General features: G+C 44.3%; 1 protein-coding gene across 2 annotated transcripts; it reads right to left on the minus strand.

Annotated features, from left to right (window-relative positions):
- Positions 1-1,133: 1,133 nt before the first annotated feature.
- On the minus strand, positions 1,134-9,715 carry LOC147213274 (beta-taxilin-like). 2 transcript variants are annotated; one of them, XM_086143078.1, is made up of 11 exons: positions 9,574-9,715; positions 8,221-8,362; positions 8,077-8,146; positions 7,607-7,692; positions 5,447-5,533; positions 5,031-5,225; positions 4,787-4,906; positions 3,720-3,794; positions 2,515-2,607; positions 2,326-2,421; positions 1,134-2,214 (listed from the first exon to the last, which is right to left on the minus strand). In XM_086143078.1, the coding sequence occupies exons 2-11, from the start codon at positions 8,350-8,352 to the stop codon at positions 1,336-1,338; spliced, it is 1,833 nt and encodes a 610-aa protein (XP_085999204.1). In that variant the 5' UTR covers positions 8,353-8,362; positions 9,574-9,715; the 3' UTR covers positions 1,134-1,335. The 2 variants fall into 2 exon arrangements, with proteins under 2 accessions (XP_085999204.1, XP_085999203.1); XM_086143077.1 differs by lacking the exon at positions 3,720-3,794 and adding an exon at positions 3,820-3,894.
- Positions 9,716-12,087: the final 2,372 nt, after the last annotated feature.

Here is a 12,087-nt window from a genome sequence, read left to right on the forward strand (position 1 = left end):
GAAAAATAAACCCACTTGATTTCCCAGGATGGAGCTGCTGATCCCTCCGATTTGTCGTCTCTTTCTTCTCTTCAGATGCAAATAACATCTAACTTCCAGTTCTGGAACTTTTTATTTATTCATTTTTTTTCTTCATTTCAGTAAACCTTGGTTTTTCCCAAAAGATGCAGGAACCCTGAACCTCCAAAGCAACTGCTAAACCTCTTGGTTTCTCCCTTCATTATCACAGAACATCTGAAGAACCTTCTGTTTTGCCACTTGACCAAAAATCCCAAACCTGGCTAGATAAAGTCAAAAGTTGCTTTTGGACAGAAAAAGTTATAAGAACGGTCCAGCTCAAATTTTGGTTCCAGGAACCAACCCCCTCCAGGGGAACCTTTTTAGTTTTGTATTGTCACAGGCAGTAAGGGTGCATCTTTGGCGTCATACTCAAAAACAACCCCCGTGAAGAAGAGGAAGAAAAAACGCCACTGTAAACTAATTCCGTACTTATTTTGGCCAAATTGTTGATGTTCCTCTGCAAGCCCTGGAAACCCCTCAGAAATTGGACCTCTTTGTCATCCCCTTTTTTGTCGGCTCTGTCTGTTTTGTCACAAGAAAACTGTCTAATGAGTTCTACGAAGCGCCTACGTTTCCCATGAATGTGTAAAAAGCCCCTGCCTCGGAGTAGGAGCTAAAATGACTCCAAGAACTGAACTAAGGTCCTAGTTCCTCTTCTACCTGATTGCATGATGAAAACATCGAGTTCCTGAAAAGGTGCCAAGAACTGCAAAAAGGGAAAAAGGGAGAAAGACCAAGAGGCATTTGCCTTAAAGGCCAGTACAGCCGCTCCTGTTATTGGTATCATTTGAAAAGCGCTGTCTCAACCTACTGGCTATAAGTTGATGTTGCAACCCGGACGTGAACAAGTATGCAGACGAGCAGTGCTGCCATGTGGCGATGATGCTGCACTGCAGCCACTCTATCATTTCTCATGTTTAGAATCAGATTTACGTTTTCAGGACAAACTTTGACAAATGGCATCAAAATAGGATTCAAAACGATTCGGAATTTCTATTGTATTTTATTTGCAAACTATAGGACTTTCTTTAACTGCACTATTTTATTCAAATAGAGAATGACAGGAATCAGAGTTAAAGAAGGACCGCTTTATTCGAACCGTTATATTCTGCAGTTTCAGTCAACTCCGGATACAAAGATCAGGTCACGAACATGTTGGGACCGGATTCTTCTTCTTCGCCAAGTCGGCCCATTTCAGCTTTATCCCCTGTGGCGCCAGAAAGAGTCGAGATTCTAACCTTTACAAAAGACTCACACACACAAACACACACAACCTCAAGACGCATTCTTGTTGTTTCTCTTCTTCTTTTTCTTCGGCGCTTCCTTCTTGGAGGGGGGAGCGTCCGGACGCGCAGCTGGTGCTTCTACCGTCACCTTGGCTGGTTCTACCGGTGTCACTGGTGCAGCTGGTTCTGCATGATCCGCCGGTTCCTCCGGTTCTGCCGGTCTGGCATGGGTCTCTGGTTGTACTGTGATTGCCGGGGTCGTCGGTTCTTCTAGGGTCAGTGGTTCTGCTGAAACTGCCGGTTCTTCTGGGCTAATGTGGATCGGAGCCACCTGGATTTCTGTGGTTACCGGTTTGACCGCGGGGATGTCGGACATCTCGATCTCTGGCTCTGGCTCTTCAGGAACCTTCCCCGCTTGTGTCTCGCTTCCCTCCGGTTCCGTCGGCGTCGGTTCCGAAAGCGTCTTCCTAGCGTTGACGTTTTCCTGGGCGCCAACCGTGTCCGACTCCTCTTTGGCTTGTTTGGTTCTGAAGTGGGCGAAGGACGAAGCTACCGCGTCTTCTTCCGGGTTCAGATCTTCAGCTGCCTCCTCATCGTCGGACGGTTTCTCCAGCAGGGAGATGGCAAACTCCTGCAGCTTAGCCTGCTCCTCCTTCAGACGAGCCATGTCCTGGGTGAGGACCAAGTCGTCCTCCATCAGCTCCTGCACTTCCTGGGCCTCCAGGGCGGGGCGGGGCTTGTCGTCGACCTCGGGGTCGTCGCCCAGGTCGGTGATGCCGAGGAGTTTCGGCAGGCCGGCGTTCACGTGACGGACCTCTCTGATCTTGTCGTACAGAACCTTCCTCTCGTCCTGCAGAGCTCGACACAACCGTTCCAGCTTCTGGATCTTCAGCACGAAGATGTCGTACTCTTTGGTCTTCTCTGTCCTCTGGTGGAGAGGAAGAGGGGCGGGAGGGAGGAGACGATATGGTGAAAACCAAGCAGGAGGCGACCGCTCTTTCATCAAACTATTGATTATAAACCATTCATAAAGGAGCACCTCCTGGATCATGTCTGTCAGAGCCTTGTTGCAGTTCTCGAACCTCGTCTTCCACACGTTGGACTCTTTCTCCAGTTTCTTCATTTTCTCAGACATCTGTAGGGTCAACGTCAGGTTGGTGAGACCAAACCCTATGAAATGCCAAATTCACGAAAAAAAAAGCCAAAACAAAGTATAAACAAACTGTACATTGTCCATCTCCTTCTTGAAGCGCGCATAGATTAGGTTGCTCTTCGCCAGCGTCTCCTGGAATTCGTCAAACTTCTGGGAGTAGAGAGTCAGCTGGCGGGAGACGGAGATAAAAACAACAGTGTCAGTAAACTGTACCCGTTCCGGGACGTAGACCGGACCGGAAACAACACTCACACAGGCACACAACAGCTTTTCATTTCAAAATAAAATACAACATCCCACCGAAATCAAACAGAGGAGGCAGACATTTTTTTTCTCAGAGCCGCTGAATGCTTCACACCTTCAGGAGAAAAGTCTCTCCATATTTACATATTGCTGTTTGTCCAGGTGTGAATGTGCCTCAGGGGTCGATATGCGATTTTGATTGTTAAAAGTGATTTCATCGTGATTCGGATAAGACTACGGAGCAATGGCGGATTTGGTCTGGGTTCAAAATGGTCCCGGTGTGATTGGGGTTCAGGTGTGTTCATGATCCGGGTATGAATGTAGTCCAGCTGTGACTGTGCTGCAGGGGAGTTTGTGGCTCAGGTGGATATGTGGTTCTTATGTGATTCCAGTGCAGGTGGGATTTTGGTCCGCGTGAATATTTGGTCTAGGTGTGATTGTAGTCCATGTATAACTGTGGTCCAGGTTGACATGTGATCAGGGTCTGATTGTGGTCCAGATGTGATTTTGGTCCAGGTGTGAATATGGTCTAGGTGTGAATTTTGTCCAGGTGTGATTATGGACTCTTTGTATTTGCAGTCCATGTATGAATGTGGTCCGGGTTTTTTTGTAGTTGCGGTGCGGTTGCGGCCCATGTGTTAATAGTATCCAGGTGTGATTACGATCCAGGTTGACATTGGGTCTACGTTCCAGGTGTGAATGTGGTCTTGTTGTCGTTTGCGGGACATACAGTATGTGAATGCGGTCCAGGTGTGAACGGAATCCATGTGCGGTTGCAACCCAGGTGTGAATGTTGTCCAGATGTGTACATGACTCATGCACGACTGATCCGGGTGTGATCGTCGTCCAGGTGTGAATGTGGTCCGGGTGTGCACATGGACTATGTATGAGTGCGATCCGGGGGTGATTGTAGTCCAAGTGTGGGTCTGAATGTAGTCACGGAGTAAATGTGGCCCGGATTCGAATGTTTTCCATTCGAATGTGACCCCGGTTTCTCTGCCGCCCAGGTGCGAACGTGGGCTCTGGCTGATATTCACCTGCGGCTGCATGACGGCCACCTGCTCAGCGAGTGTTTTCGCCTGCAGCTTCCATTCGGCCGCCTGAACCAGTAACTGGTCAAAGAGAAAGCAGAGTTACCTTCTTCTTCATGGCCAGCTCCTGCTCCTTCATAGCGAAGCATTTCTTTGTTTTGTCAATAGCCTCCCTAAGCAACTACAGTGACAGAGACAATGGAGCCCGTCAGTCACACAGTCACTTATTGATCAACACCATTACACCGATGTTAATTCACGCTGACAACATTTCTTGAACAATAACAGTTTATCAATATTCAATTTCCGTATGCTGAGATGAAGTGGCCCCGAGATGCAAAACCTGTCGGCGTGACTTAAAAAACGAAGGGTTTATTGAATTTTTGATTTCAAATCTGGTGTCAGAACTGTGTTGTGAAATCTAAAAAACATTTTAAATGCATCAAGACAATTTTACGTTTTTTCAGAAATACTTTGAAAGATATTTAAAAGGACCTCCTGTTTCTTAGGTGTTTTTAAGGCTAAAATATTGCACTCCAAATATGCAACCCTCTGTTTACATTTTAGCTCTCCAAAATTTTTGTTTAAAAATCTAAAAATTTTACATTTAAGCTCTGTCCCTTATTGATTTTTTTTTTCTTTTGTGTGGTGACGACAGATTGCAGAAGTCAGGAATGTATTCAATTATTTAAAAAAAATTGTGCTGAAAGTTATAACATAACATCATAGGAATAGAATCAGAATATGAAAAAAAAAGATATTTAAATGTTAAAAATTGGGCTCAATGAGCCTTTACAGGAACGTCACCCCAAGATCGATTTATCTGTTTTGTTTTGGACATTTCCAAGTCGCTAATAAAGCTGTTTTATAATTGCCAACATGGCCGCCACCTTCCTGTTGCAGCCAAATTGGATAATGCTCTGTTTTGGCATGTCAAGGCCACTGTACTTTATGCTTATGTATGAACTGAGACACACCAAGATGAAATGATAAGCTTCATGAATAATTTGAGCGGTTATTTTGCCTCCTTTTGTCCTCCGTAGCCCGGTCATCGGCGGCGTGGGGGGACTCACGTATTCCTTCTCGCGCTTGTGTTTCTCGCCGGCGTCGACCAGCAGGGCCTCGGCCTGCTGCAGCTTGGCCTCGCTCAGCTTCAGCTGCAGGTCGCGATGGCGGTTGAGCTTTTCCAGATTCTGACGTGGAAAAACAAAATGCCGGTAGTTCGCCAGGTTTGAGCGCCGTTTTTGACAAAAGGGAAACCCCGTTATTCCGTCCGCTAGTTAAAAACGGCCGACCGACATTGACCTTTGACCTCACCTCCTCCCTGTGCTCACACTGGCTCATCAGACTTTCCAGTTTCTCTGTCAGGCTGCTGTTCTCACGGCACAGCTTGGTGTTGCGGAGGCTGTGCTGCTCGATTTGCTCCTGGATCTCCGTCAGCACCGTCTGGAAGTGGGAAGTCATGTCGGTCCGTCTTTCTTCCTCCTCCTTGCAGCGACGCAGCGTCTCCTCCTGGTGGGAGCGGAGTTACATTCTCGAGTGAGACGTCGAAATTGATTCCTTTTCGACTCATTTTTTATTTATTTATTTTCGATTAAATCCCATCTCTTTTTAGAGACCTTTTTACTTATTTTTCATTTAATTTCCTCCTACGTTTTTTTTTTGTTTCAATTTTCTCACTATAAAGCAGATAAGGCACTTTTATAAAATCATAACGGCCTTAAGGTACGAACCCTGAGTGTGTTGTAGTGTAACTGAAGGTCTTTGCAGAGCGATTCCAGAGCAGCGCGGGCTGCTACACTGCTACGCTGAGAAGCGGCCTGCAGACGCACACAGATGCAACATTTCACAGTATATTTGTGTGAAAATGGAGTTTAAACAGTGAAGTTGAATACCGATGAACAATTCATTCATTATCTAAATCAGGGGTGTCCAACTGATTTTCAGCAAGGACACAACAGCATCATGGTTGCCCTCAAAGGGCAGAATGTAAACATAACAGTATAAATGGAACCAAATGTAATGTTAAATAAATGTACTACTACTTCTTAATGTTAAATAACTCTGAATTTATTACTCATTCAAATCCAAAATGTTACATATGTATTTGCATTGCTGTAAATAAAAAATGGTTTACTCGCTTTCACTGCTGCAGTGTTTTTGTGAACACATGCTGCCGCCATCGTAGTTTGGCTTTTAATTCTTGGACAATTTGTTGTTTTCCTGGAAGGCTAACTTTAGCATGCTTAGCTCCGTGTATGGCGTCGAAATGCCGACGTCTATTTTACTCTTTGACAACCGACGCCGCCTCATAACACAACAGACATACTGCTTTATCTCCTTGAAGCACAAACATGTATTGGCCTTCCCATCTTTCGTATAACAACCTTCCTTTTGCATCAACTTTTTTCTTCCTAGACATTTACGGATCATTGGTGTTTCTCAATTCCACTTGTTGGAAATGATACACTGCGATCTAATGGCGGGATGCCGTCACTCCACGAGTAACATGATCGGCATAAATTCAAGGAAATTTATTTTAAGACAATCAGACCTTATAAAATGTTCTTGCGGGCCACGTTGATTGATGGGCAGGCTACATTTGGCCCGTGCGCCTTGAGTTTGGAGTTTGACACATGATCTAATATATACTGCTCAAAAAAATAAAGGGAACACTTGAACAACACACTGTAACTCCAAGTCAATCACACTTCTGTGAAATCATAGTGTCCACTCAGGAAGCAACACAGATTCATTTTGACTTGTTTTAAGGACATTACATCAAAGTTGGATCAGCCTGGAGTTTGTTTTTACACTTTAATTTTGAGTGTGATTCCTAATCCAGAACTCCATGGGTTGATACAATTGATTTCCATTGATCATTTTTGTGTGATTTTGTTGTCAGCACATTCAACTGTGTAAAGACCAAAGTATTTCATAAGAATATTTCATTCATTTAGATCTAGGATGTGTTTTTTAAGTGTTCCCTTTATTTTTTTTTGCAGTGTATATTGCTTGTCCTGCACTCAGGGCTGCAGGGGGCTGCGGTCTATCCCAGGACATTCAACCTTTCACTCTTTCATTCACATCAAGTACAACTGTTCACCCTCTCATTCACTCGTCATAACCATTCACTCTTTCACTCATCCATCCATCTGTCGCCTAGAACTGGATCGCGTCACAGAGAGTCTCTCCAGCGTGTCCTGGATCTTCCCCGCGGCCTCCTCCCCGGTTATCATGCCCAGACCACCTCACCAGGGAGGCGTCCGAACCAGTAGCCTCATCTAACTTCTCTCCACGCGGAGGAGCAACGACTCTGCTCTGAGCCTTTCCGGATGGCCGAGCTCCTCGGCTCTTCTATCTCTAAGGCAACCCTGCGGAGAAAGCTCGTTTCTGGATCCGCGACCTCGTTCTTTGGGACAACAGGCGAGTGCAGGAACGTAGATCGACTTGTAAAGCGAGAACTTGGCTTTTTAGCTCAGCTCCTCTTCACCAGGACAGGCTGGTTCAGAGCCTGCGTCACAAGACCCCGAGATACCTGAACTTCCGAATTGGTCTCAAATTGGTCGAATCGGTCCTGAATTTGGAGGTGCTGATTAACCCAACCGCTTCCTGTTAAGCCGCCAAACCGGATCCCCTCAGCACCCTGGCTGCGCCTTGGAATTCTGTCTTAGTACATTCACTCTTTCATTCACGCATCGTCTAGAGACATAAAACCATTCACCCTCTCTTTCGTGTGTTTGGGCAGTTTAGGACCTCCGATGAAGCTCCTGCACGGGGAGGCACACTGTTGGAAATCAAATCAGGGACCTTCTTGCTGTGCGTCTCAATTCATTCATTCATTGGTGAATTAGATAAAGTCACAGCACACGAATAAAGAATTTGAGTTTCACCAGCTGCACGTGTTTCCGGATGAGATGCTGCAGTTTCTCCTCGGGGGTCGACAGTTTGCTGAGGCTCGACATGATGAGCGACGTTTCTGCAGTGGAGACGTCACACCGGTCAGACCGTACGGAGGGTCAGGGGTGACAAAATCAATGAATGGATGCTCCGATGAAATTTGTGGTGATTTGAATTTCCTTTTGCATTTTTTTTCCATATTTCATCAAGATTTGTATTGATTCCATTGATTTGGATGCAATTCTAACTCATGCATGTTTATTTTGAGGTGCTTTTATTTGTTTCTTTTATCAAATATTTCTTTATTTGTTTCACTTTTTCTTTGAAATTAAATATCCATTGAATTGGATTTTTTTTTCAATCAGCTCTTTTGACTCAAAGTTGTCTTATGTTGAGATTTCATCAAAATGTTCAGATGTCAATAATCATTTAATTTTTTTTCAAGCCGCAGATTCAAACCCACCTGCCTCCAAGTAACCAGCGACATCATCGGCCGCCGCCGCCTCCGTCAGTTTCTCGCCGTCCGTCGGATTCTGTGACACAAATGGCGTCAAACTCGGCGTCCAAAAACACATCTCGACAGGAAACGGGAAGCGGTGAGACTGACCTGGTGCTTCTGGACGATGTCGTCCAGACGCCGGCTGAACTCGGCCATCGGGTCTTCGAAGTCGGCAGAGGACGGCGAGGCCGGGTCGGTCTGCGGGGGGACGAGCACCTCGGCCGACACCACGCTGTCCATTGTCACGGGTCTGCCAGAAAAGACACGCTTTAGATAACAGAAACACGCACTTGTCCTGACATCTTAATACAGTTAGGAAATTAGATTTATTAACTTAGATAAAAAACAGAAATGACATGAAAACAACAGAGGATTTTTTTCAAATATAGAAATGTTTGGCCCCCCTGGGCACAACCCTGACATTTCCTTTTTCCTGAATTGATTTCTTATTTCTTATTTCTTACGAATACATTGTTTGTTATTATTATTATTATCATTATCATTATTATTATCATTATTATTATTATTATTATTATTATTATTGTTATTATTATTATTATCATTATTATCGTTATTATCATTATTATCATCATTATTATTATTATTATTATTATTATTATTATTATTATTATTATTATTATTGTTGTTGTTGTCACATTCCGTTGGTGATGATTGACCTTTGACCACTGACATCTGACACTTACTGTCACTTTAAACAGCAACACAACGGCTGCTGCTATGTACTTAAAAATAGTACACACTCACACACACACACACACACACACACACACACACCTGTTGTTTTCTCTATTCCGAGTGCATCCTAATATGGTCTGACTGTCGAACTGCACACGCATATACTATATGCATCCACAATGTGTGTGTGTGTGTGTGTGTGTGTGTGTGTGTGTGTGTGTGTGTGTGTGTGTGTGTGTGTGTGTGTGTATAAGTCTCCTCCCACTAGGTTCAACATCCAATCATTGAATGTTGAACCTTGTCAAAATAAAAGACTCGTCATGTTGTTTTTATATGACGGTAGTGTGTTTGTGTGTTTGTGTGTGTGTGTGTGTGTGTGTGTGTGTGTGTGAAAAATCACAAGACTTTTTATAAATTAGAAATAAAATTGTCTTCCAAACAGTATAAAAGAAAAGGTTGGACAATATTTTTAGCCGTGACGAAGTAGCTTGTTGTCTAATGGCAGCCATATTGGAAACTTTTTTCAGTGACTGAGCGTTATAAGATAATGTTATTCAATTGTCATTTTTATTAACCTTATCCAGAAACACCAAACTCGGAGAATTATAAAAAGAAAAAAAAACAGTTAGTGCGATAGTTTCTCAAAAAATACAAATTTTTGAAAATATCTCGCAAATTATCATCGGCCAAAAACCGTGGAGCTCGAAGGTTAAAAAGATGCCAAGTTTATGTCGGTAGAAGAATCAAGAGGAAAATAATTCTTACCAGGAACCGGCGAGGGAACAGAGTGAAGACGGGACAGAGGGAGTGGGAGGAACGACAGGCGTTGGAAGAGGGGGGGGTGGAGCTGGAGCCGGCCCCCGAAATAACCCTCTGACGCCTGAAGCTCCTCCTGCGGGTTCAAACTCGCAGAGTGAAAAAACGGAGAGGGATCATCTGAAAGTCAAAATACTCAAACAAATTTACACAATCTTCTTCTTTTCCTTTGGGTTTTTCCCTTCAGGGGTCGCCACAGCCTATCAACCTTTTCCATCTAACCCTATTCTCTGTATCCTCGCACATCAACTACCTTCATATCCTCTTTCTCTACGTCCATAAATCTTCTCTTTGGTCTTCCTCTCGACCTCCAATTCCAGCATCCGCCACCCCATTTATTCACTCTCCCTCCTCTGTACATGACCCAACCATTTGTCGCTTCTCTGACCTTCTCTCCAAAACATCAAGAATCGAGATTTTTCATAGTCATTGTGTTGGCAGGGTGAAATTTTGGAGCTCTGAGAGATCTAACGTGTGCGGTCCCTCTGATGGACTCATTGCTGATCCTTTCCATCCTGGTCATTCCCAAAGAGAACCTCAACATCTTCATCTCTGTGACCTCCAGCTCTGCCACATGTCTTTTCTTCAGTGCCACTGTCTCCAAGCCATACAGCATCACTGGTCTCACAACTGTCGTGTACAGCTTTCCTCTCATTCACCCAAATATTCTGTCTTGCTACCCTTCATTCATCTCCTTTCCAGAGCATACCTCCACCTCCAGATTGTCCTCCACCCGCTCCCTGCTCTCGCAATGTCATCTGCAAACATTGCAGTTCATAGATAACCCTGTCTCATAGATAAAGTAGTTATAGTTCATAGATAACCTCATCTGTCAGCCTGTCCATCACCACTCCAAACATGAAGGGGCTCAGAGCTGATCCGTGATGGAGTCCCACCTCCACCTTGAACTTCTCTGTTACCCCTACAGCACAATTCACCACTGTCTCACAGCTAGCATACATGTCCTGCACCAGTCTAACATACTTCTCTGCCATTCCAGATTTCCTCATACAAGAGCAGAGTTCCTCTCAGCACCCTGTCATATGCTTTTTCTAGGTCTACAAAAACACAATGCAGCTCCATCTGACCTCCTCTCTACTTCTCTTTCAGCATTCTTAAAGCAAATACAGCATCTGTAGAACTTTTTAGGCATGAAGCCATACTGCTGCACAAAAAGATGACTTCTGCTCGCAGTCTAGTTTCCACTACTCTTTGCCATAACTTCGTTGTATGGCTCATCAACTTTATCCCTCTAAATTTACTGCAATCTTCTGCACATCTTCTTTATTCTCAAAAATGGGCTACATCACTCTTTTTCTCCATTCCTCAGGCATCTTCTCACTCTCTAAAATCCTGTTGAATTATCTAGCCAGAAACTCCACCTCTCCTAGACAAACAAATATACGCAATATTTTTCAAAGAATTAAAATGAATACAATTTCCTTTTTTAATCATTAAAGTTTCTATTTTTGCCATTATAAATACATCATAGAGGCACAAGGACATGACATGGCGGCTTTTGTCCCTCTTTAGCGGACAAAGAGGGGACGACACTTATTACTTTTTATTTCTGTCTCTGTCAGAGTTTAGGTTTATTGATTTTCTTAGTGGTAGTAGTACTAGTAGTAGTAGTAGTAGTAGTACTACCACCGTAGGTCGTTCAAAAGTTTGACTGCTGACTGGTCAGGTGCGAGTTGTGATTGGCTGCCCCACGGGTTACTCAGAATTTCTTTATTCGCCGAGTAATTTTGCATATACAAGGGATTTGCTTTGGTTGATGGCGCTAAACAGACAAACATGCAACTGGCATTAAATAAGTGAAACATAAAGTGAGATCAGGGTGATTGTTGGGCAAACTGGTAAGTTGTGCAAAGCAGAACAAGGTAGTGCAGTAGAGGGATCGGGACAGCGTCAACGGGGGACGTTATTGATGAGGCAGGCTGCCGATGGGATGGAACTGTTTTTGTGGCGGCTAGTTTTGGTCCTGATGGACCGCGATCTCCTGTAAGGAGGCAGTGGTTGGTTGAACCTCTGTCCTGGGTGAGAGGGGCCGGACAGGATCGTGCTCGCAGGTCTTGGAGGCGCACAGAGCCTCCGAGGTGAGGATGCACTCCATGAGGGAGGTGTAGAAGTGCACCATCATCGTCTTTGGCGGGTTAAACTTCTTTCACTGCCTCAGGAAGAACATCCTCCCGTGAAGGTTTTGGGTATTTGTCGCTCTCTAGGACCCAAACAGTTGAAGTTGGTCACTTCCTGATTTTCACTTGAAGCATTTTAATGTTTTCTGGGCTATTAAGCTCGGGGTCCGAGATCAAAAATCCGTCTTGCTCCAGACGAGTCCACAACCGGGAGGATCCTCAGCTTTTCACCGACTGTAAACAACCATTCACTTTCTAATTCACCAGCATTGAATTTCACCCACTTTTAAACATCCATCTCTAAAACTTAATTTGAATGCAAACT

This window comes from Fistularia commersonii, chromosome 36, assembly GCF_037954325.1.
Source record: "Fistularia commersonii isolate RoL2024-O1a breed Wild chromosome 36, RoL_Fcom_v1.0, whole genome shotgun sequence".
Classification (NCBI taxonomy): Eukaryota; Metazoa; Chordata; class Actinopteri; order Syngnathiformes; family Fistulariidae; genus Fistularia; species Fistularia commersonii.

What these genes read in the sequence shown, in the direction of transcription:
- LOC147213274 (XM_086143078.1), bottom strand. Translation starts at nt 8,352, where the DNA reads ATGGACAGCGTGGTGTCGGCCGAGGTGCTCGTCCCCCCGCAGACCGAC. An exon ending in ACATCGTCCAGAAGCACCAG is followed by an intron (nt 8,147 to 8,220) that starts GTCAGTCTCACC and finishes TTTGTGTCACAG; the next exon opens with AATCCGACGGACGGCGAGAA. An exon ending in TCCGGAAACACGTGCAGCTG is followed by an intron (nt 5,534 to 7,606) that starts GTGAAACTCAAA and finishes GTGCGTCTGCAG; the next exon opens with GCCGCTTCTCAGCGTAGCAG.